Raw genomic sequence first — 23,951 nt, 5'->3', positions numbered from 1 at the left:
TACTTAGTTGCTTCACTTCAAGATTGTATGTTTGCTAATTGCTTATGAAGGATCAAATACAGTTCTTCGACCTTTGGAGCATCATTACTGGAGTGAATGGAGAGCATGTCATACAAGTCTGTTGGGCTTGCCAGCAGCGGCAGTTGGTTTGTTAGAATTGACCACTGCACTGTAAAATAGGAATGTTCTTTTTAATAGTGTTTATTAGTGCTGACTTGCCTTTCTCCTGAATTTGATGGGTCAGCGTGGGTACATAAGATATGGCATTACTAGCTTCTACTTAAACCTATCGCCCATACTGGAGCACAGGCTGCTGTCAGCAGCTCTCTGAAATCCTCGGTCCTGGGCCAGTCTTTCAAGTTGTCCCCAAGTGTAGCCCATTTTCAAAGATCTTTTCTCTCCCAGAGATGAGGTCTTCAGAGCTTCTGTAGGCGTTTCTGTAGCTCTGTTTTTTTTTGCGGGATAAGGTTGCTAGCCCCTTGCCCAACCCTCCTCCTCTCACAGACAGGCGTAGTTAGCCCTACTAGCTGCTGCTCTGGGAAGGTAGTAGGCCTTTTTGCCTCTTAACATAGGTGGGCAGGATATTACTGAGCCACTTCAGTTTAACTTTCAAGCTTTCATAGTCATTTTTCTTTAATTTTGGGATTGAAGTGTATGACCACTGTGTAGGCCAAGCCCTCTTCTCGCTGCAACCGTCAGGCAGGAGGTACAGAAGCGTTGGGTCCCACTCCACCAGGTTCAGGAACAGTTATTACCCCACACCATCAGCTCCTGAACTAGAATTGGATAGCATTCTTCACTGCATAGTGCTTAGCACAACACTTTACCAGCAACCCGAGTTCAATTCCGGTCATTGTCCGTAAGGAGTTTGTATGTTCTCCCTGTGACCGCATTGGTTTCCTCCCACAGTCCAGGGACCTACCGGCTAGTAGGTTAATTGGTCATTGTAAATTGTCCCATTTAGGCTAGAATTAAATTGGGGGATTTCTGGGCTGGCACAGCTCAGAGGGCCAGAAGAGCCTATTCCATGCTGTATGTAAATAAACAACAGATAAATAAAAAAAATGTATTTCCTGTAAATGCCTGCAAGAAAATAATCTCACGGTAGTACGTATATGGTAATATATGTACTTTGGTTTTTTTTTAACTAATGATTTTGCACATCCTTCAGTTGTCACTTTATTACCCCCAAAGTACACTTCGATAATATAAAAAAATTAAAATACCACTGAACATTTTGTTTTTGCACAATATTTATCTCTTTGATCCTTTCTACTTTAAACCTGCTTTGGTGTTTTTGCTAACCAAGATGCCTGTGTTTTGTTTCTTTACACAGATCTCCATGCAGTATCCAGTGGTTGATCATGAGTTCGATGCAGTGGTTGTCGGAGCAGGGGGAGCTGGCTTACGAGCAGCCTTTGGTCTATCTGAAGCTGGCTTCAACACTGCCTGCGTTACAAAACTGTTTCCTACCAGATCGCACACAGTTGCCGCACAGGTGGGCTGCTCCGATATCCTTTCCGTGCTTTGAAAGTAGTAATATTTTTTGATTTTGTACTAACCGTGCTCTTCCTAAAACTATTATGACTGAGTAATGTGATAACTAGGAGCATACTGATAAAGTTCAAACAATAAAGACAAGTTTTTCTTTAGCTTTAACAACTTTACTTTCTCCCTTCATGTTTGGTACACTAAGCTGCCATTATTTTTTAACTAACACCCTCCCCTGTACCACCCTCGTGCACGTGTGCATGCCAGCTAAATGCCTACATAGCCCAAGTGAACAGAAACTCAACAATTACAACTCTGAGTAATAGACATTGGTTGTTAGTACATCTGTGTGTAGTTTTCATTGATTCTATTCTGTCTCTTTGTGAACGCCCACAAGAAATTGAATCTCGGTAGTATATGGTGACACTTATGTATTTTGATAATAAATTTAGTTTCAACTTTGAACTTTATGGGTGTGAGCTGGTACTGGGATGGGATGATAGGCTGTTGATGAGTGAAGATGTCAAAGGTTACAGGTAGAAGGCAGGAGAATGGAGTTGAGACCGATCCTGTATCTTATGGATATGGTAGGGGGCCAGTTTTGTCAGGGTATAGATTTGGCATCTAAAATTGATGATTGTAGGTGATACTCATTTCAGTCTCAATGTAATTGTGTGATTCTTATAATTTTTCAAATTTTTTTTGTTTAGGCTCCCCTATTTGTTGATTAACACTCCTCCAAGCAGTAAAACTGCTCTTAGGAAGCCATTAATGACTCCCACTGTTGTTGTATTGCCAACTTACTAACCCTTGCTATCCGTTTTTTCCAACTTTTCTGATTCAACGTCTTGATCTTCTTAGCCAGTACCTACACTATTGATCCAGAGAATGAAAGGGTTAATGTATGAGGAGTGTTTGATAGCTCTGGGCCTGTGCTTGCTGGAGTTTAGAAGAATGTGGGGGCATCGTGTTGAATCCTATACTTAGGTAGGGTGGGTGTGGAGAGGATAGTTCCTCTAGTGGGGGAGTCTAGAACTAGTGGTCACAGCCTTAGTGTAGGACATTTGTTTAGAACAGTGATGATGAGGAATTTCTTCAGCCAAAGGGTGGGGAATCTGTGGAATTCATTGCCACAGATGGCTGTGGAGGCCAGTTCATAGGTATATTTAAAGCAGAGCTTAATAGCTTCTTGCTTATTAAGGGCATCAAAGGTTATGGGGAGAAGGCAGGAGAATGAAGTTGAGAGAGCTAATAAATCAGCCATGATGGTATAGTAGAACAGACTCAATGGACCGAATGGCCTAATTCTGCTCCCATGTTTTGTGGCCTAACTCTGAGTATTCCCCACAATCCTTTTTATATTTTGATTTTAGTCTCATGTGAATCACATTCTTTAATTCCCACTTCCTTGTTGCAGTTTCAGAAAATTGTACCACCTGGTATCACAACCACATTTTCTGTCATTGTTTACACACAGCTGCCCGTCCTCCCTCCCCCCTACTGCCACCACATGAACTGTCTTACACCACAGTATTACGATCATACCACAATGTATCTCCTGCTTTATTAACTTATTCTCAGTCACTATGTTTTCTGCTTTGCTAGAGATTAGAGAATAATTGTTTTACAAGGAATTGCTGTTATAAATCAATAACTATTTGGTTTTGCTATTGATATTGGTTTATTATTGTCACATACCCAACAAAAAAGATATTGCTTATCATAGGTTTGTACTTTTGGTATCTTCAGTCCTAATCTTCTTTGTTTAAATTTAATTCTTGATCTTGTCAACATGAGACAAATCTAAAACAGTGCTGAATGAGAATGCTAAACACAAGATTCTGCAGCGGCTGGAAATCCAGAGTAACACATGCAAAATGCTGGAGGAATTCAGCAGGTCAGGCAGCATCTGTGGAGAGTAATAAAGTGCCAATATTTCTTGCTGAGGCTCTTGAAAATGTCCTTTCTTTTAAAGCTCTTGCTGATGTTATGGCCCCAGTAAATCTAAGTGCATTGAACAAAGAGGAATCAGTACGGGGAAGCAATGCTGTCAAATTAAAGTGATTCTAAATCAAATGCTGTACTTGGATGGATAATTCTAATTTATTGCTTTACAGAAAAGATATCAATAATTTGTGTAACTCAAGTACTATTGAATAGCTTTAATTTTTAATAATGTAGTTGTAAATTTAATGCTACTGAGAGGGCAGTCTCTGCTTGATGCAGTTGACAGCAAAAAATAAAAAAGTGCTCCAAAATTTCTATATATTCATGTTGTTGTTGTTCGTCCTTCATAGTCGAAGATGACCATGGCTTCAAAGTCAAATGGGAGATTGGTGGCTGTGGGTCCGGAGGTGACTGATGAGGCCAATCCGGGCCCTGAAGGCTCACCCACATGTGGAACACAAGTGGGTGGGTGCTGTCGTGGCAGTGGATGCTGCTCGGGCCTTGCGCCCAGCACGCTTTCGTTGTGCCTCGATGATGCGCCTGACTTCAGCTGCACGGGCTCCTGTGGTGATCTTGCTGCGCCAAGCTGGACGGTCGAGGGCAAGCGTCTCCCACGTGTTGATGTCGACACCCAGGCCTTTGAGGGACGCTTTGAGGCAGTCTTTGTAACGTTTCTTCTGCCCCCCCCGACTGAGCGCTTGCCCTGACACCGTTCTCCGTACAGCAGCTGCTTAGGCAATCGGCTGTCTGGCATTCTGACCACATGTCCAGCCCACCTGGCTTAGGCTTTCAGCAGGAGGGTGTAGACGCTGCAGAGCCCAGCTCGTTCCAGGACTTCTGTGTCGGGGACTTTGTCCTGCCACCTGATGTGGAGGAGTCTGCGGAGACAGCTCAGGTGAAAGTGGTTGAGCTGTTTGGCGTGTCTGCTGTAGACAGTCCAGGTCTCGCTGGCGTAAAGGAGGGTGGTAAGGACCACTGCACAGTAGACCTTCAGCTTGGTGATAAGGCTGAGTCCTCTCCGCTCGCAGACATTCTCACAGAGTCTCCCAAAGGCGGCGCTGGCTTTGGCAATCCTGTTGTTGACCTCAGCGTCTATGTTCACTGCACGAGAGAGTATGCTGCCCAGGTAGGTGAAGTTGTCGACTGCCTGGAGGTTCTGGCCCTTCACCGTGATGCGCGGCTCCTGGTATGGCTTTCCTGGGGCAGGCTGGTACATAACTTCGGTCTTTTTGGTGCTGATAGTGAGACCGAAGTTGTCGCAGGCTTGTGAGAAGCAGTCCATTTCACGCTGCATCTTCTGCTCTGTGCTGGCGTTGAGTGCACAGTCATCAGCAAACAAGAAGTCTCTGATGACAGTCTCTTGCACCTTTGTAACTGCCTGCAGGCGCCTAAGGTTGAACAACCTGCCGTCAGTCCTGTACCTGACATGGATTCCTTCTTCGTAGTTACGGAAAGCAGCTGTCAGCATGGCAGAGAATACCATACTGAACAGAGTCGGGGCAAGAACGCAGCCTTGTTTGACGCCATTTGTCACTGGGAAGGCCTCCAACTCGTCGCCGTCATCCAGAACTTTCACCATCACACCGTCGTGGAACTGCCGGACGATTGTGATGAACTTGCTGGGGCAGCCAAACTTCTCCATGATCTTCCACAAGTCTTCTCTGCTGACCGTATCGAAAGCCTTGGTTAAATTGACAAAGGTCACGAAGAGGTCGCTGTGTTGCTCCTGGCATTTTTTCTGGAGTTGGTGCGCAGCAAAAATCATGTCAGCTGTCCCACGTTCAGCACGGAAGCCGCACTGGCTTTCTGGGAGCAGACCTTGCTCAAGATGTTGGAGAAGGCGGTTGATCAGGACGCGGGCCAGAATCTTCCCTGCGATGGACAAGAGGGAGATGCCTCGGTGGTTGTCACAAGACTGGCGGTTGCCTTTCCTCTTGTAGATGTGGACTATGCTGGCATCTTTCAGCTGTTGCGGGATCTGTCCCTTTTTCCACATGGACTGGAAGAGTACAGTCAGCTTTTGCATCATGACAGGGCCTCCTGCTTTGTACACCTCAGCAGGAATTGCATCGGGTCCTGGCGCTTTGCCACAGGAGAGTTGCTTCACTGCCTTCCTGACTTCATCTACTGTGGGGAGGGTGTCGAGGTTCTTGTTGATCTCTACCTGGGGCAGGCGGGCAATGGCCTCGTTGTTGATGTCGGCAGGGCAGTTAAGGACGTTGTTAAAGTGCTCAGCCCACCGATCCAGAATCTGCTTCTTCTCTGTCAGCAGCTGCGTCTCATCTGCATTGAGGAGAGGTGAGGAGCCAGAGGACCGGGGTCCGTATACAGCCTTAAGCGCATCATAGAAGCGCTTTATGTCGTGGCTGTCTGCATAGCCCTGGATTTCATCGGCCTTCTTGCTGAACCAGCTGTCCTGCATCTCGCGAAGTTTCTTCTGCACCTTTCTTCTTGCATTGGTAAAGGCATCTTTCTTGGCTAGCGACGTGGGATCGTTCTGATGCGCTCTGTAATGTTGATGTTTCTCCGTTAGTAGTGCCTGTAATTCTCCATCATTCTCATCGAACCAGTCTTGGTTTCTTCGGGTTGCTGGTCTGAGATGTTCGAGGGCGGTAGTGTAGACAGCGTCTCTGAAGGCCGTCCACTGTTCCTCAACGCTGATCCCGTCTTCCTGTGGTGTGTCTGGCAGTCTGCCTTCAAGGTCATCGATGAATTCTTCTGCAACCCTGCTGCTTTTCAGCTTGGAGACATTCAGCCTCTTTGCAGTCTTCTCCCCTTGGGGTCTTCTCATGGGCAGAATGCGAAGCCTGAACTTGGACACAATGAGGCGGTGGTCGGTCCAGCAGTCGGCACCACACATGGCTCTCGTCACTCTGACATCCATCCTGCCCCTCTTCCTGGTGATGATGTAGTCAATCAGATGCCAGTGCTTCGAGCGTGGGTGCATCCATGACGTCTTCTTACGGGTGGGTAAGCGGAACAGGGTGTTGGTGATGACAAGGTCGTGTGTGGCATGTCTTGAGGAGCAGAAGGCCGTTGTTGTTACACTTGCCAGTGCCATGTCTTCCAATGATCCCTTCCCAGGTTTGGTAGTCTGTCCCTACTCAGGCATTGAAGTCCCCGAGAACGATGAGCTTCTCTGACTGTGGGATTGCTGAGATGAGGGCGTCGAGTCCTTCATAGAACTTGTCTTTAATGTCATCTGGGTTGGTCATGGTGGGAGCGTAGGCACTAATCAGCGTAGCACTCTTCTTGTTTGCAAGTGGGAGCTGAAGTGTCATCAGGCGGTCGTTGATGCTGTCTGGGTGCTTGGTGAGTTTACGGGCGATATATTCATAATTGAGAGTTGGAAGTGCTCCTCTGAAATCTAACTGAAGAGGCGGTGGTGGAACAATGTGGTGGTTGTCTGTCATGTCCAATGATGACAGGAGAGCTCTGCGGGAGAGGTTTTAAAGTGGGAAAAGTTGTTGCACTGGGGCAGTTCACTCTCTCGACCTCAGAAGTCCCACTCCAGTGGAATGAACAAGTATAACAACCTGGGGTCTTCCTTGGTTGCAGTGGTTGACCATGATGTCTTCTATGCCTTGTTATTCCCTTTGCTTTCTGTGGAGTGTTGCAGTACCACCTTCCTGGCCAACAGATCAAACAGTAGATCTCACCCGCCCAGTCCGACTTTGTTTGCTAGGACAGACATGCCCCTTACCTCCCCAGGGTTTGAGCCTTGCCGGCTACCCTCACCTGGTTTAGCTGCCTGTCAAAGCGGTTTATGGAGGTGCGGCTATGGTTGCGTGCAAACAGCTACTTGAAGCCACAAGTGAGAACTGTGTCACCAGACATACTTGCAAATTTCTATAGCTGTACTGGGGAGAGTATTCTAACTGACTGCTTCACAGTCTGGTAAGGGGGAGGGGCCACTGGGAGGAATTATATGCAGAATTAAAAGGGCTAAAACCTTAACTGACTTATTTACAGCTTGGCTAATAATGTTGCAAACATAACTAATGAACAAAAGAGTGCTTGTGCATGAGAATGCTGCTCTGTGTAACTACCCATCAAGGATGCCTAGCAACAAATAGTCATAGTCATACTTTATTGATCTCGAGGGAAATTGGTTTTCATTACAGTTGCACCATAAGTAATTATCAAGTAATAAAACCATACATAATTAAATAGTAATATGTCAATTATGCCAGGAGATGTCCAGGACCAGCCTATTGGCTCAAGGTGTCTGACCCTCCAAGGGAGGAGTTGTAAAGTTTGATGGCCCCAGGCAGGAATGACTTCCTATGACACTCTGTGTTGCATCTCGGTGGAATGAGTCTCTGGCTGAATGTATTCCTGTGCCCAACCAGTACATTATGAAGTGGATGGGAGATCAGAGTATCACTATCAGAGTATGTATGTGATAATGAATGTTTAACAAGCAGCCCCAAACAGTACTTGGGGCTCACTTGATTGCAGATTTTCCCAGTCTCTATAAGTGGGGCTCTGTAGTTCAATTGAGCGACACAAGCTTGCTAATAAACAGTATGTAATTCTAAGTAATCTGTTTGACAATTATTCCCTGGGTCTGAACCTAAAGTCCTCTGGTAGAGAAGTGGACAGACTCTGCACAGGATCGAAAGAAGCTGCAGGGGTGTGTGCGTGTGTGTGTGTGTGTGTGTGTGTGTGTGTGTCTGTGTATACATACACATACACTGTAGTTCATTGTTATTTTTTAAACTATGTATTGCATTGTACTGCTGCTGTAAAAGCAACAAATTTCACAATGTATGCCTGTGCTAGTAAATCTGATTCTGAGCTGAGTGTCCGGTGGGGACCAAAGGTGAATGAGCTGCCCTGGAATGGAGATGACAAGCTCCTTCACCATAAGTGTTATCCCTGTCTGGACCTCCCATATGCCCCAATGGGACAATGTAGAGCAGGTTTATTATACACTTCATCTGGCAGAATTTGATTCTTGTATTTAATGTGGGGAAATAGTTTGATTTCCTCAGTAACTGATAGATAGCCAAAAAAAAACTTAAATGAATTGCTGCGGATTTGGAGGAAACATTCTGAATCTTGTTGCAGGGTGGAATAAATGCAGCTCTGGGTAACATGGAGACTGATGACTGGAGGTGGCACTTTTATGACACAGTGAAAGGATCTGATTGGTTAGGAGACCAGGATGCAATCCACTACATGACTGAGCAGGCACCCGCTGCTGTCATTGAGGTAAGCTGATTTGTCTCCCATCTTAAAAACTGGAAATGCATTTAAAAGTCAGTGGATTCAGTAATGCAGCAGCTTAACGTGCAACAAATGGCACCTCATTCTTGTCTTTGCAACTGGGATGCATGTATCCTCCCTCGTTATGATATGGAACTTATCATGTCTCATCATTAATTAGATGTCAGATTTGAATTACACCAATACAATAGAGCTGGCTTGTTGAATGTTACAAGGTGATAGAATGATATTGAACATTTACTTCAGTACAATTGTAATTCACACAAAACAAAATTTAATTCTTTGCACTTCCAACTTTACCGCATTGTAAATCCCTGTGACAGTTTATGTCCTAGAGAATCACTTTGGGAACTGGGAACATTTGCTTTTGGAAATGAACATGTATTGCATCCTTATTGTCCACGTGATAAATTACATTCTCAAATATCTTGACCAAATTTGTCAAAAGCTATTTCCCTTTCATAAAACCATTTTGATGGTGCAAAATCAACAATGGATTTCAGCATTTTCCCAATAAATAAAAATCAAATTGAAAGAGTACAGAGAAAATTTACAAGGATGTTGCTGGGACTTGAGAACCTGAGTAATAGGTTGAATACTTTAGGACTTTATTCCATGGAGCCTTGGAGGAAGAGGGGAGATTTGTTAGAGGTCTGTAAAATTATGAGTAGTAAATGCAAGCAGGCTTTTTCCACTGAAGTTTGATGAGACTTGAACTAGGGGGTCATAGGTTAAGAGTGAAAGGTGAAATTTTTAAGGGGACCATCAGGGGGAACAACTTCACTGAGAGGGTGGTGAGAGTGTGGAAGGAGCTGCCCGTGCTTGTGGTGAATGCGGGTTTGATTTCAACATTTAAGTGAGGTTTGGATAGGTAGGTGGAGGGCTCTGGTGCAGGTGCAGGTGGATGGGAATAGACAAGTTAGCAGTGCTCTTTTAACTGTATAACTTGTCTAGCTAAGTGGTCGTAGTTCCTCGCTTTTCCCCTCTCATTTTGAGATGCTTTTGCAGTTTTCCAGAACGCTGGACTATCTTGAAGCTAATGAGTTTCAGAAGACCATTTAAAAAAAAAAGCAACCAATATCTCTATAGCCACTTTTTTGGGAAGTCTAAACCATTAGTTCTCAGAGATTTTTCTAAATCATTACTTTGGTATAAATTGTAATTTGTATTTTCGTTTATCTTCACACCAGCTTGAGAACTATGGGATGCCTTTTAGTAGAACGGAGGCAGGCAAGATTTACCAGCGTGCATTTGGTGGACAGAGCCTGCAGTATGGAAAAGGGGGGCAGGCACATCGCTGCTGTTGTGTTGCAGACCGGACGGGCCACTCTTTGCTTCACACGTTATATGGCAGGGTAAGGTGACATTAAAACAAGGTGCTGGGATTATTCAAGGGGCCTTTCGCTCTTTATGGAGAGATATCTTAAGTTTAAAATATTGTGCTTGCATCCTCCTTCGTCAGCTAAGGTTTATTTAGAGACGCAATGTGGAGCAGACCCTTCTGGCCCAACAAGCCATAGTACCCTCAACCCACTTATTCAACCGGAGGCTAAACACAGGACTGCGTGGGGCGCCATGGTAGAAATTAGTGCAACACTATTACTGCATGGGATGGTGAAGTTTGGAGTTCAGTCTTGGCGTCCTCTGTAAGGAGTTTGTAAGTTCTCCCCATGGGATGCTTGGGCTTGCTTTGGATGCTCTGGTTTCCTCCCACAATCCAAAGAAAGAGATTAGTAGGTTAATTGGTCATGATTAGGTGAGGGTTAAATCAGAGTTGTCGGGGATTGCTGGGTCAGTGTGGTACAATGGGCTGGAAGGGCCTACTCCACACTGTATCTCTAATTAAGTAAATAATTAGATTTTTTAAAAAAGACTATTTACAATTTATTATTTACGATTTACAACTTGTCAACCGGCACGTCTTTGGACTGCGGGAGGAAACCAGATCACCAGAGGAAGCTCACGAGGGCACTGGAGGACATATTACAGGTGGCGTCAGAATTGAACACCCTGAGTTGTAATAGTGTCACTGCTCTCATGATGTCCCAAAATTAATATTTTAACCGATGCAAGCATATTTTAATGTTTCCTTCCCTGCAGCCTGTTTATCTAATGCTGTTAATGTGGTATAAAGCTTCAAGGCACTTTCACAGGGATTTTATTACACAAATTTTGACATATTAAAGATTAGTTTAATTTGCCATGTGTTCATCGACACATTGAGATGTTCATTTGTGCAGTGACCAACACAGTCGAAGGATGTGCTGGGAGGCAGTGTTGCCATGCTTATAGCACCAACGTGGCATGCCCACAATTCACGAACCCTAACCCATACGTCTTTGTTATGTGGGAGGAAACTGGAGCACCCAGAGGAAACCTGCAGAGAGAACATACAAGCTTCTTTCAGGCAGTGGCAGAATTGAACCCAGGTTACTGCCGCTGTAATTGCATCGTGCTAACCGCCGTACTACCTTGCTACCTGTGTTTAGCCTACAAACTCCTTGTAGGCAGCAGTGGAGTTAAACCCCAATCTTAGGATTGCTGGCACTGTAAAACGTTATAGAAACTGCTACTGTACTGTGCCGCCCCCGAATGATGACTGAAAACTGTCTAACGGTGTTGATTTTAAGGGGCATCTTCAAAGGCAAAAATTGAAGAGTTATAGTGTTGCAGGAAAGAAGTTCTGGGGACTTTGTCGATGGGCTGATTGGAACGAGAAATGCAGAGAGTGCAAGCAGTAGGTTCTGGGGCTTTAGAGCTGAGAGAAATAGGTTTGAAGTGGGTGAGCCAACGGAAATAGTGAAAAAGAAGCATGGGACTGTCAAATCTGGGTGCATAGAAGAGCGGGGTCGAAAGGGATAAGAAATCAGCAGTAATGAAATGGCAAGCAGACTCGATGGGCCAAATGGCCTAATCCTACTCCTGTGTCTCATGGACTTGTGTTGATGATTTGTGGTAAGTGAGGACATAGCAGCTGAGCTTGATGTTTAAGTCCAGTACTCAGAACAACATCAAGTATTAGAAATGAAGTCTGACAACTTGATTTTGTAAAAAATCATTAGGTGAATATCATTATGTGCTGTGTCGCTTGATGTGGGTTCATTTGTTGTTTGATGTGTCGTTTCATGGTTGTATCCATGATAGTTCTTGGCAAATTTTTGTACAGAAGAAGTTTGACATTGCCACCTTCTAGGCAGTGGCTTTACAAGGCGGGTGACCCCAGCCGTTATCAATATAGAGATTGCCTGGTGTCAGTGGTCGCATAACCAGGACTTATGATATACACCAGCTGATCGTACGATCATCCATCACCTGCTCCCATGGCTTCAAGTGACCCTGATCGGAGGTGGGTGGGGTGGTGCTAAGCAGGTGCTACCTCTTGCCCAAGCGTGAATTGCTTGCTAGTGCAGGAAAGGAGTACCTTACACCTCTTTTGGTGGAACTGTACTTCCACCCTGCCACCCACATTAGAAACTATTTGTTTTGAAAATGTATAACAAAAGATAAATGGTCCTTATTGAGTGGTCATCAGTGGAGGGTGTGAACAACTTGGTGTCAGCATATCAGAGGATTTGTCCTGGACACAACATATTAATGCAATCGTGAGGAAAGCAGGTCAGGTCCTGTGTTGTACTATATTCACACGAGATTCTGTAGATGTTAGAAACCCAGAGTAACACACACAAAATGTTAGAGGAGCTTCAGCAGGTCAGACAACATCTATGGCGTGGAATAAAGAGTTGAATTTTGGGGCTGAGGCCCTTACCCGTCCTAAACGATCTTGGCCTGAAAAGATTCTTTTTTTCTATCCATAGATGCTAACTGTCCTACTGAGTTCCTCCAATCTTTTGTGTGCTACTGTATTATATTTATGTTTTGCTGCCCACAAAACAAGAAATTTCATGACATATGTCAGTGTCAATAAACCTGATTCTGATGGGGAATTAAATGATGCTGCCACATGAAATCATTTTGTTCTGTTGGAGACCTTTAGTTCACGTTAAACTTGCATTATTGGGTAAGGTTCTGAGTTTTACAAAAGAGTTGGTCCTCACCATTTCCCCTGCTGCACAAGCATTCTTTAACAGTGTTTTATCTGTAAGATAATGGAAGTTGTTGTCATGTGCCTCCACAGTCATTACGTTATGACACCAGTTACTTTGTTGAATACTTTGCCTTGGATCTTCTGATGGAGAATGGAGAGTGTCGAGGAGTTATTGCACTGTGTATGGAAGATGGATCTATTCACCGATTTAGAGCCAATAACACTGTGCTTGCTACCGGGTAAGAGCTCAGTTTTATTTCTCTATATGTGTTAATTCTTCATGCAATTTACAATACTGTGCAAAAGTCTTAGGCAAATATATATAGCTAGGGTGCCTAAGATTCTTGCACAATTCTGTATTTGTCAACTTGGAGTAGAAAGCGAGTTTGTAAATCTGGCGTGAGCAAAGGATGTTGGGAATGGTGTGGCTGGAGTGCTGCAGGAAGGATGTGGGACAGGTGGCAGAGAAGGAGTGCCAGGGATGAGGTATGAACATAGAAATCTACAGCACATTACGGGTCCTTGGGCCCAAAATGTTGTTTTAACCATGTAATCAACTGTAGACACTGCCTAGAATTACCCAACCGCATAGCCCATGTACCTATCCATGTAGAGTCTCTTAAAAGACCCTATTGTATCTGCCTCCACAACCGTTGCTGGCTCTGTATTCCATGCACCCACCACTCTGTGTGGAAAAACTTGCTCCTGACGTCCCCTCGGTACCTACTTTCAAACACCTTAAAACTGTGCCCCCTCATGTTAGCCATTTCAGCCCTGGGAAAATGCCTCTGGCTATCCACATGATCGATGCCTCTCATCATCTCTATCGGGTCACCTCTCATCCTCCGTCACTCCAAGGAGAAAAGGCTAAGTTCACTCAACCTATTCTCATAAGGCACACTCTCCAGTCCAGACAACATCCTTGTAAATCTCCTCTGCACTTTTTCTATTGTATCTACATCCTTCCTGTAATGAGGTGGCCAGAACTGAACTCATTACTCCAAGTGGGGTCTTACCAAGGATTTGTATAGCTGTAACATTACTTCATGGCTCTTGAACTTAATCCCATGGGTGATGAATGCCAACACACCTTATAGTTTCTTAACAACACTGTCAACCCACACATCAGCTTTGAGTGTCCTATGGACACGGTCCCCAAGTTCTGTCTGATCCTCCACACTACCAAGAGTCTTACCATTAATACTATATTCTGTCTTTAAATTTGACCTACCAAGATGAACCACTTAATACTTATCTGGGTTGAACTCCATCTGCCGTTTCTCAGCCTAGTTCTGCATCCTATCGATCTCTCACTGTAACCTCTGACAACCCTCTAGACTATCCACAACACCCCCAACCACTGCCATTAGCAAACTTACCAACCTTCTACTGCCTCATCTAGATCATTTATAAAAATCACAAAATGGAGGGGTCCCAGTACAGATCCCTGCAGAGCACCACTGGTCACTGTCCAACATGCAGAATACAAACCATCCACAACTACCCTTTGTCTTCTGTGGGCAGGCCAATTCTGGATCCACAACACAAGGTCTCCTTGAATCCCATGCCTCCTTACTTTCTGAAGGAGCCTTGCATGGGGAACCTTACCAAATGCCTTATTGAAATCCATATATACTACATCCACTGCTCTACTTCCATCAATGTGTTTTGTTATAGCCTGAAAGAAAGTCAGGCTCATAAGGCACAACCTGCACTCGACAAAGCCAGGCTGACAATCCCTAAACAGATTATGTCTGTCCAAATGCTCATAAGTCCTGATTCTCAGGATCTTCTGCAACAAGTTGCCCACCACTGAAGTAGGATTCACTGGTCTATAATTTCCTGCGTTATGTCTACTTCTTTTCTTGAACAAGGGAACAACATTTACAACCCACACAAAAATTGCTGGTGAACGCAGCAGGCCAGGCAGCATCTATTGGAAGAGGTACAGTCAATGTTTCGGGCCGAGACCCTTTATCAGGACTAACTGAAAGAAGGGATAGTAAGAGATTTGAAAGTCGGAGGAGGAGGGGGAGATCTGAAATGATAGGAGAAGACAGGAGGGGGAGGGATAGAGCTTTGGAAAGCTAATTGGCAAAAGGGATATGAGAGGATCATGGGACAGGAGGCCTAGGGAGAAAGAAGAGGGGGAGGGAGGAAGCCCAGAGGATGGGCAAGGAGTATAGTGAGGGGGACAGAGGGAGAAAAAGGAGAGAGAGAAAATATATAATAAATAAATAACGGATGGGGTACAAAGGGGAGCTGGGGCATTAACGGAAGTTAGAGAAGTCAGTGTTCATGCCATCAGGTTGAAGGCTACCCAGACGGAATATAAGGTATTGTTCCTCCAACCTGAGTGTGGCTTCACCTTGACAGTAGAGGAGGCCGTGGATAGACATATCAAAATGGTAATGGGATGTGGAATTATACTTTATACTTTATTGTCGCCAAACAATTGGTACTAGAACATACAATCATCACAGCGATATTTGATTCTGCGCTTCCCACTCCCTGGATTACAAATATTAAATATTAAAAATAGTTAAAATTAGTAAATACTAAAAATTTAAATTATAAATCATAAATAGAAAATAGAAAAATGGAAATTAAGGTGGTGCAAAAAATCCGAGAGGCAGGTCCAGATATTTGGAGGGTACGGCCCAGATCCGGGTCAGGATCCGTTCAGCAGTCTTATCACAGTTGGAAAGAAGCTGTTCCCAAATCTGGCCATATGAGTCTTCAAGCTCCTGAGCCTTCTCCCGGAGGGAAGAGGGACGAAAAGTGTGTTGGCTGGGTGGGTCGTGTCCTTGATTACACTGTGCGGTGTAAAGTGAGTCCACGGACGGAAGATTGGTTTGTGTGATGTGCTGCGCCGTGTTCACGATCTTCTGCAGCTTCTTTCAGTCTGGGACAGGACAACTTCCATACCAGGTTGTGATGCACCCTAGAAGAATGCTTTCTACGGTGCATCTATAAAAATTAGTGAGGGTTTTAGGGGACAGGCCAAATTTCTTTAGCTTTCTCAGGAAGTAAAGGCGCTGGTGGGCCTTCTTGGCAGTGAACTCTGCTTGGTTGGACCAAGTCAGGTCATTTGTGATATCGAGGAACTTAAAGCTTTTGACCTGTTCCACTTGCGCACCACTGATGTAAATTGGGTCGTGCAGTCGGCTACTCCTTCTGAAGTCAACAACCAATTCCTTCGTCTTGCTGATGTTGAGAGATAGGTTATTGTCTTCGCACCATGCCACCAAGTTCTTAATTTCCTCTCTGTACTCAAACTCATCATTACCCGAGATACGGCCTACAATTGTTGTGTCATCAGCAAACTTATATATTGAGTTTGATGGAAACTTGGCTACACAATCATGGATGTACAGTGAGTACAGCAGGGGGCTGAGTACACAGCCTTGTGGGGCACCGGTGCTCAGAGTGATTGTAGAGGAGAGCTAAAATGTGTGGCCACTGGGAGATCCTGCTTTCTCTGGTGGACAGAGCATAGGTGTTCAGCAAAACGGTCTCCCAGCCTGCGTCGGGTCTCGCCAATATATAAAAGGCCACATCGGGAGCACTGGATGCAGTATATCACCCCAGCCGACTCACAGGTGAAGTGTCACCTCACCTGGAAGGACTGTCTGGGGCCCTGAATGGTGGTAAGGGAGGAAGTGTAAGGGCATGTGTAGCACTTGTTCCGCTTACAAGGATAAGTGCCAGGAGGGAGATCAGTGGGAAGGGATTGTGGGGGGAGGGGAGGAGAGACCTCCCCTTCGTACCCCATCCATTATTTATTTATTATATAGTTTCTCTCTCTCTCCTTTTTCTCCCTCTGTCCCTCTCACTATACTCCTTGCCCATCCTCTGGGCTTCCCCCCTCCCTCTTTCTTTCTCTCTAGGCCTCCTGTCCCATGATCCTCTCATATCCCTTTTGCCAATCACCTGTCCAGCTCTTGGCTCCATTCCTCCCTCTCCTGTCTTCTCCTATCATTTCAGATCTCCCCCTCCTCCTCCTACTTTCAAATCTCTTACTATCTCTTCTTTCAGTTGGTCCTGACGAAGGGTCTTGGCCCGAAACGTCAACTGTACCTCTTCCTATGGATGCTGCCTGGCCTGCTGCGTTCACCAGCAATTTTTGTGTGTGTTGCTTGAAATTCCAGCATCTGCAGATTTCCTCGTGCGAACATTTACAACTCTCCATTTCTCCGGTACTTCCGCCATCCGCCATCCCTATTGATGATGCAAAGATCATCATCAAAGACTCAGCAATCTCCACAGAAGTCTGGTCCCAGCGACTTATCTAACTTGAAGTTTTCTAAAGCTCCAGCACATCCTCTTTCTTAATGTCTACATGCTCAAGTGTTTCAGTCCACTGTAAGTCATCTCCACAATTGCCAACGTCCTTTCCCTTGGTGAATACTGAAGTAAAGTATTCATTATTACCTCCGCTACCTCCTCCGGTTCCATGCACAAGTTTCCACTGTGGCACCTGTTTGGTCCTATTCTCAGGCGGCTCATCCTCTTGTTCTTCACATACTTGAAGAATGCCTTGGGGTTTTCCTTAATCCTGCTCACCAAGACCTTCTCATGGTCCCTTCTGGCTCTCCTAATTTCATTTGCTCATTCCTGGCATCCTTGTAATTTTCTAGAACTCTATCAGTACCTAGTTTCTTGAACCTTTCGTAAGCCTATACCTGTAAGCCTATATCTATATGGTGCACAGTAATATATTTGGTAAATACTTCTGATTGTTGGAATCCCATGTAGGTATACTCAGGGGAAATGTTAATTAATTAAATGAAATAAGTATTTAAGATCCTATCGGTAACGTTGTGCCCTTTCTGAGAGGTGGTTTCACAGAAATGGACAATGATATCTGTTTCGTTGACTAATGTGGGAAATGGATCTCTCCCTCCCCCTCCCACTTTCAAATCTCTTACTAGCTCTTCTTTCAGTTAGTATTGATGAAAGGTCTAGGCCGGAAACGTCGACTGTACCTCTTCCTAGAGATGCTGCCTGGCCTGCTGCGTTCACCAGCAACTTTGATGTGTGTTGCTTGAATTTCCAGCATCTGCAGAATTCCTCGTGATTGATAGAAAGACTCCTTTCTGAGCTTCAATAAAGAAATCTACAATTAATTGATCTCATGGCTGGTCTCCAGCTGTTTAGACACACAAGTGTTATCTGCATATTATAATTTGATGATCGAAGTTGGGGTGATATTGATTCCTTAATGGAAATTGCCATTTAGATTTAATCCCACTCTTTCAGAGGGCTTGCTGGAGGTGAGGTGCAGTATTGGAGCAAGGATGGTTCATGCAGTAACACAACCTTGCCTGCTGGTTAGGATCTTGCGTTTGTGTGTCAGCATGGCATGGTAATACACTTCTGAGGACACACGACTTTGAGAGGGGCCGAATGGCATAATTCTACTCCTGTACCTTATAGTCTTACGGAATTACTCTTGGAACTCCGGGTGGATGAATCTGTATTGCGACTCCGGGTGTAGTGCCTTTCCTAAGTTGTTACATGGTTGGTAATGTTGAATTAGGGTCTAAAATGGTTATTTTTCTTACCTTGTTTCTTGTAGCTTAACTTTCCCATACTTATAAGTTTCATATGACCACCTGCAGGATGAGTTGGTGGTAAGGTTAATGCAATGTTAGCATTCATTTCGAGAGGACTAGAATATAAAAGCAACAATGTGATGCTGAGACGAGGAAATCTGCAGATGCTGGAAATACAAACAACACACACAATATGCTGGTTGAACACAGCAGGCCAGGCAGCATCTATAGGAAGAAGTACAGTCGACGTTTCAGACTGAGACCCTTCATCAGGGCTGAAGTTGCTGCCTGGCCTGCTGTGTTCAACTAGCATTTTGTGAATGTGATGCTGAGGCTTTTTAAGGGGTTGGTCAGACCACACATGGAATATTGTGAGCAGTTTTGGGTCCTTGTATCTAGGAAAAAAATGTGCTGGCATTGGAGAGGGTCCAGAGGAGGTTGATGGGAATGATCCCAGGAATGAAAGGGTTAACATATGAGGGGCAGTTGATAGCTCTGGGCCTGTACTCACTGGAGTTGAGAAGAATGAGGGGGAATCCCATTGAAATCTATCGAATATTGAAAGGCCTAGGTAAAGTGGATGTGGCGACGGTGTTTCCTGTATTGGGGCAGTCTAGCTCCAGAGGAGACAGCTTCAGAATGGAGGGACATCCATTTAAGAACAGAGATGAGGAGGAATTTCTTTTAGCCAGAGGGCTATGAATCTGGAATTTATTGCAACAAATGGCTGTGGAAGCCAACTCATTGGGTATATTTAAGGAGAGTTTGTTAGTTTCTTGATTAATCAGGGTGTCAATAGTTACGGGGAGAAGGGAGGAGAATGGGTTTGACAGGGATAATACATCAGCCATGATGGAATGACAGAACAGATGCAATGTGCCAAATGGCCTAATTCTGCTCCTATGTTTTATAGTCTATACAGTATAAATGTGTAAATGTTCAGTAAATTTTCTAGTAATTGTAGTTTACTGATTCTGTATTTTCCGGAAGCTTCTTGGTTTTCTGCAGCAGGTATCACGTACCTTGAATCTGACTGTTTTGCAGGTCATATCTTTTCAATTGAATATACTTTTAGGTCTAGTATGAAATATGAAAGGACCACAACTTCCTTTACTTTCATTCTTTGTGTAACACTTAATAAAATGGCTGCATTCTCCAAGTTTTACAGCTTATTGCTCTATAAATCTTCTGCATCAGTATCACCAGATGCAACAAAAATTACACACTTCTCTTGAAAGTGGTCACAATTATGTTGTCCCAGATCTCCTGAAGTGCGCCTTTTCACTTAGTTTTATGGATTTATGCAAAGATATTTTCTGCCATATGTTTAGACTTGAGCAGCAGTTTTGGCTGTTTTGGATAAAGAGAGCAATTCACTAGCAATGCACAGCCCTAGATAAATTTCTTTCCTGATATTCCACTGAAAATTTGCACTCAGCATGAGCAGTTGTGGGTCACTTATCTAAGAAAGGGTGTGCTGGCATTGGAGAGGGTCTTGAGGTTCTTGATAATGATCCTGGAAATAAAAGGGTTAACTTATGAGGAGGGTTTGATGGCTCTGAGCCTGTATTCGCTGAAGGTTAGAAGAATGAGGGGGAGATCTCACTGGAACCTGTCGAATATTGAAAGGCCTAGAGAGAGTAGACATGCAGAGGATGTTTCCAAAAGTAGGGGAGTTTCAGGACCAGAGGACACAGAATACAAAGATGTCCCTTTAGAGTAGAGATGAGTAGGAATTTCTTTAGCCAGAAGGTAGTGACTCTGTGGAATTCTTTGCCAAGTCTTTGGATATACTTAAAGCGAATTAAAGGTTCTTGATCAGTCAGGGCATCATAGGTGACAGGGAGAAGGCAGGAGAATAGTGTTGAAAGGATAATAAATCAATTATGATGGCCTAACTGTGCCCCAATGTTTTATGGTATTATGGATACATGGTTTTTAATCATCTTTCAAAATGAATGCTGAATGAATGTAGATAATTCACTGTGAAGTGGGGTGAGGGAAGGTGGTCATGTTTGAGAAAATCTTGGAAGTACCTCTTTAACATGGTTCGTAACTGCCTAGCTGCTGTTAAGAATTCCTCTATTCTTGGTTCTAGCAGTGTTCTTCCTGACATTTTAGGCTGTATATTGATTTGATAGCACTGAGCAATCCACTCGCTGTTGTTATTGGCTAAACTCTAGATCTGTTGTGCACTTTAATGGTCAAAAAAACATTTCAAGCCAGCAAAGTTGGCAATGGGAGAAGCAAGCAATGCCCTGATATTCCATAGAAGATGTTCATGTATTTAGTTTATAAAGACTTATAAACTAATAAGTCAAAGATCTGCGTTTCATTTGAATAATGTTAGAAAAGGTATTTGTAGATAACATGGCTGAGTTCCTTTTATGTAGATGTTAAGCAGTGAAGAAAATATTTTTACCTTGCAGTGGGTATGGAAGGACTTACTTCAGCTGCACTTCAGCACATACGAGCACTGGTGATGGATGTGCCATGGTCACACGGGCTGGATTGTCAAACCAGGACTTAGAGTTTGTCCAGTTTCATCCCACAGGTATGTGGATTGCTCCCACATGTGTCCCAGCTTATAAACTACTGACTTCTCAATGTCCCGTTCCCATGAACAAATGTTTGGAAGACTTAGTGTGTTGATGGTAATGGGAACAGGAGTGATGGGGCTGAGGATGAGATGGCGGCTTACAAACAGAGGCAGTGTGTAGTGACACTGCTAGCAAGGAGAGGCTGATGATAGGGTAAAGTTCCAGTCAATGGGATGAATTAGAACATAGAAAACCTACAGCATAATACAGACCCTTCGGCCCACAAAGTTGTGCCAAACATGTTCCTACCTTAGAAATTACTAGGCTTACCTATAGCCCTCTATTTTACTAAGCTCCATGTACCTATCCAAAGGTCTCTTAAAAGACCCTATCGTATCCGCCTCCACCACCGTTGCCGGCAGCCCATTCCATGCACTCACCACTCTTTGAGTAAAAAACTTACCCCTGACATCTCCTCTGTACCTACTCCCCAGCACCTTAAACCTGTGTCCTTTTGTGGCAGCCATTTCAGCCCTGGGAAAAAGCCTCTGACTATCCACACGATCAATGCCTCTCATCATCTTATACACCTCTATCAGGTCACCTCTCATCCTCCGTCGCTCCAAAGAGGAAAGGCCGAGTTCACTCAACCTATTCTCATAAGGCATGCTTCCCAATCCAGGCAACATCCTTGTAAATCTCCTCAGCACCCTTTCTATGGTTTCCACATCCTTCCTTTAGTGAGGCGACCAGAACTGAGCACAGTACTCCAAGTGTGGTCTGACCAGGGTCCTATATAGCTGCAACATTACCTTTTGGCTCCTAAATTCAATTCCAGGATTGATGAAGGACAATACACTGTACGCCTTCTTAACCACAGAGTCAACCTGCGCAGCCGCTTTGAGCGTACTATGGATTCGGACCACAAGATCTCTCTGATCGTCCACACTGCCAAGAGTCTTACCATTATTACTATATTCTGCCATCATATTTGACCTAGCAAAATGAACCACTTCACACTTATCTGGGTTGAACTCCATCTGCCACTTCTCAGCCCAGCTTTACATCCTGTCAATGTCCCGCTGTAACCTCTGACAGCCCTCCACACTACACACAACACCTCCAACCTTTGTGTCATCAGCAAACTTACTAACCCATCCCTCCACTTCCTTATCCAGGTCATTTATAAAAATCACAAAGAGTAAGGGTCCCAGAACAGATCCCTGAGGCACTCCACTGGTGACCGACCTCCATGCAGAATATGACCCAATGTAATAGAGGTTGCAGTGTAAGAGGGGTCAAAGTCAAAAAGGGTTGATGAATACTGGACTGAAAGTGTTATATTTAATGTACACAGTATATGGATAAGGCTGTGAACTTGTAGCACATTTACAGATTAATTTGTATGACATTGGGGACACTTTGTACCAAAAGGACAAGAAGGTAGGCTGAGGGGGTGGCTCTGCTCTGTTGGTAGAAAATGAAATTAAATCAATAGAAAGAGGTGACATAGAATCCTGGGTAGAGCTAAGAAACTGCAAGGGTTTTAAAAAAAACCTGATGGGAGTTAGATACAGACCTCCAAACAGTGATAAAGATGTTGTCTACAAATTACAAGGGAAGATAGAAATGCATGCCAAAAAGGCAATTTCACAGAGTCAGGGAGGATTTCAATATACAGATCCATTGGGAAAATCAGGTTGGTGCTGGATCCCAAGAGGAGAAATCTCTAGAATGCCTACAAGGCTTTTTAGAGCAGCTCATAGTTTTAGCCTACTGGGGATCAGCTATTCTAGATTGGGTGCTGTGCAATGAACCAGAATTGATTAGAAAGTTTAAGGTAAAGGAACCTGTAGGAGCTGGTGATAATATGATAGAATTCACCCTGAAATTTGAGAAGTACCAGTTTTACAGTGGACTAAAGAGAATTACTGAGGCATGAGAAAGGAGCTGGCCAGAATTGATTGGAAAAGAACACTGGCAAGGATGACAGCAGAGCAGCAATGGCAAGAATTTCTGGAAGCAATTCAGAAGGTGTAGGATGTATACATCCCAAAGAGGAAGAGGTATTCTAAAGGCAAGATGTGACAGTCTTAGCTAACAAGAGAAATCAATGCCAACATAAAATCCAAAGAGAGAGCATACAATAGAGCAAAAATTAGTGGGAAGTTAGAGGATTGGGAAGGTGTTAAAAACCAACAGAAGGCAACTAAAAAAAAGTCATAAAGAAGGAAAAGATGAAATACAAAGGTAAGCCAGCCAATAATATTAAAGAGGATACCCAAAGTATTTTGCATCAGTCCACTTTGGAAGACACTAGCAGTGTCAGGGTGCAGAACTATTTCAAGTTGCTATTACTAGAGAGAAGGTTCTTGGGAAACTGAAAGGTCTGAAGGTAGATAAGTCACCTGAACCAGGTGGTGTACGCACCAGGGTTTTGAAAGAGATGGCTGAAGAGATTGTGGAGGCATCAGTAAAGACCTTTCAATAATCAATTGATTCTAGAATGGAAAATTGCAAATTCACTCCACTCTTCAAAAAGGAAGAGAGGCAAAAGAAAGGAAATTATAGGCCAGTTCGTCTGACCTGTGTGGTTGGGGAGATGTTGGAGTCGCTTGTTAAGGATGTGTTTTCGGGTACTTGGAGGCACATGATAAAATAGGCTGTAGTCAGCATGGTTTCCTGAAGGGAAAATCCTGCCTGCCAAATCTGTTGGAATTCTTTGACGAAATTACAAACACAATAGACAAGGGAGAAGTGAATGTTACACTTGGATTTTCAGAAGGCCTTTGACAAGATGCCACACGTGACACTGCTTAAAAGAGCCCGTGGTATTACAGGAAAGATAAATGTATGGCATTGGCTGACTGGCAGATGACAAAGCCTGTGAATAAAGGGAGCCTTTTCTTATCGGCTGCTGGTGACTAGTGGTGTTCCACACATGTCTGTGTTGGGACAGCTTTTTACGTTAAACTTGGATGACGGGAAGCAGAGAGGTTACAGAAGGATTTGGACAATTTAGGAGAATAGGCAAAGAAGTGGCAGATGGAGTATAGTGTCAGGAAGTGTATGGTCATGCACTTTGGTAGAAAAAAAATAAAAGCACAAATTTCTAAATAGAGAGAAAATTCAAAAATC

At 44.0% G+C, this 23,951-nt stretch overlaps 1 protein-coding gene across 1 annotated transcript in view; it reads left to right on the top strand.

Annotated features, from left to right (window-relative positions):
• Positions 1-23,951, top strand: part of sdha (succinate dehydrogenase complex, subunit A, flavoprotein (Fp)) — an 81,924-nt gene that overhangs the window by 25,794 nt on the left and 32,179 nt on the right. The window contains exons 5-9 of the mRNA XM_072252078.1: positions 1,337-1,498; positions 8,512-8,655; positions 9,861-10,025; positions 12,806-12,954; positions 20,703-20,827. Of these exons, the coding sequence (XP_072108179.1) occupies positions 1,337-1,498; positions 8,512-8,655; positions 9,861-10,025; positions 12,806-12,954; positions 20,703-20,827 (745 nt within the window). The remainder of the gene's footprint in view (positions 1-1,336; positions 1,499-8,511; positions 8,656-9,860; positions 10,026-12,805; positions 12,955-20,702; positions 20,828-23,951) is intronic.

The sequence above is a fragment of the Mobula birostris genome, chromosome 1 (genome assembly GCF_030028105.1).
Source record: "Mobula birostris isolate sMobBir1 chromosome 1, sMobBir1.hap1, whole genome shotgun sequence".
Classification (NCBI taxonomy): Eukaryota; Metazoa; Chordata; class Chondrichthyes; order Myliobatiformes; family Myliobatidae; genus Mobula; species Mobula birostris.
The sequence above is the reverse complement of the archived record's forward strand: the minus strand, read 5'-3'. Positions and strand labels throughout refer to the sequence as shown.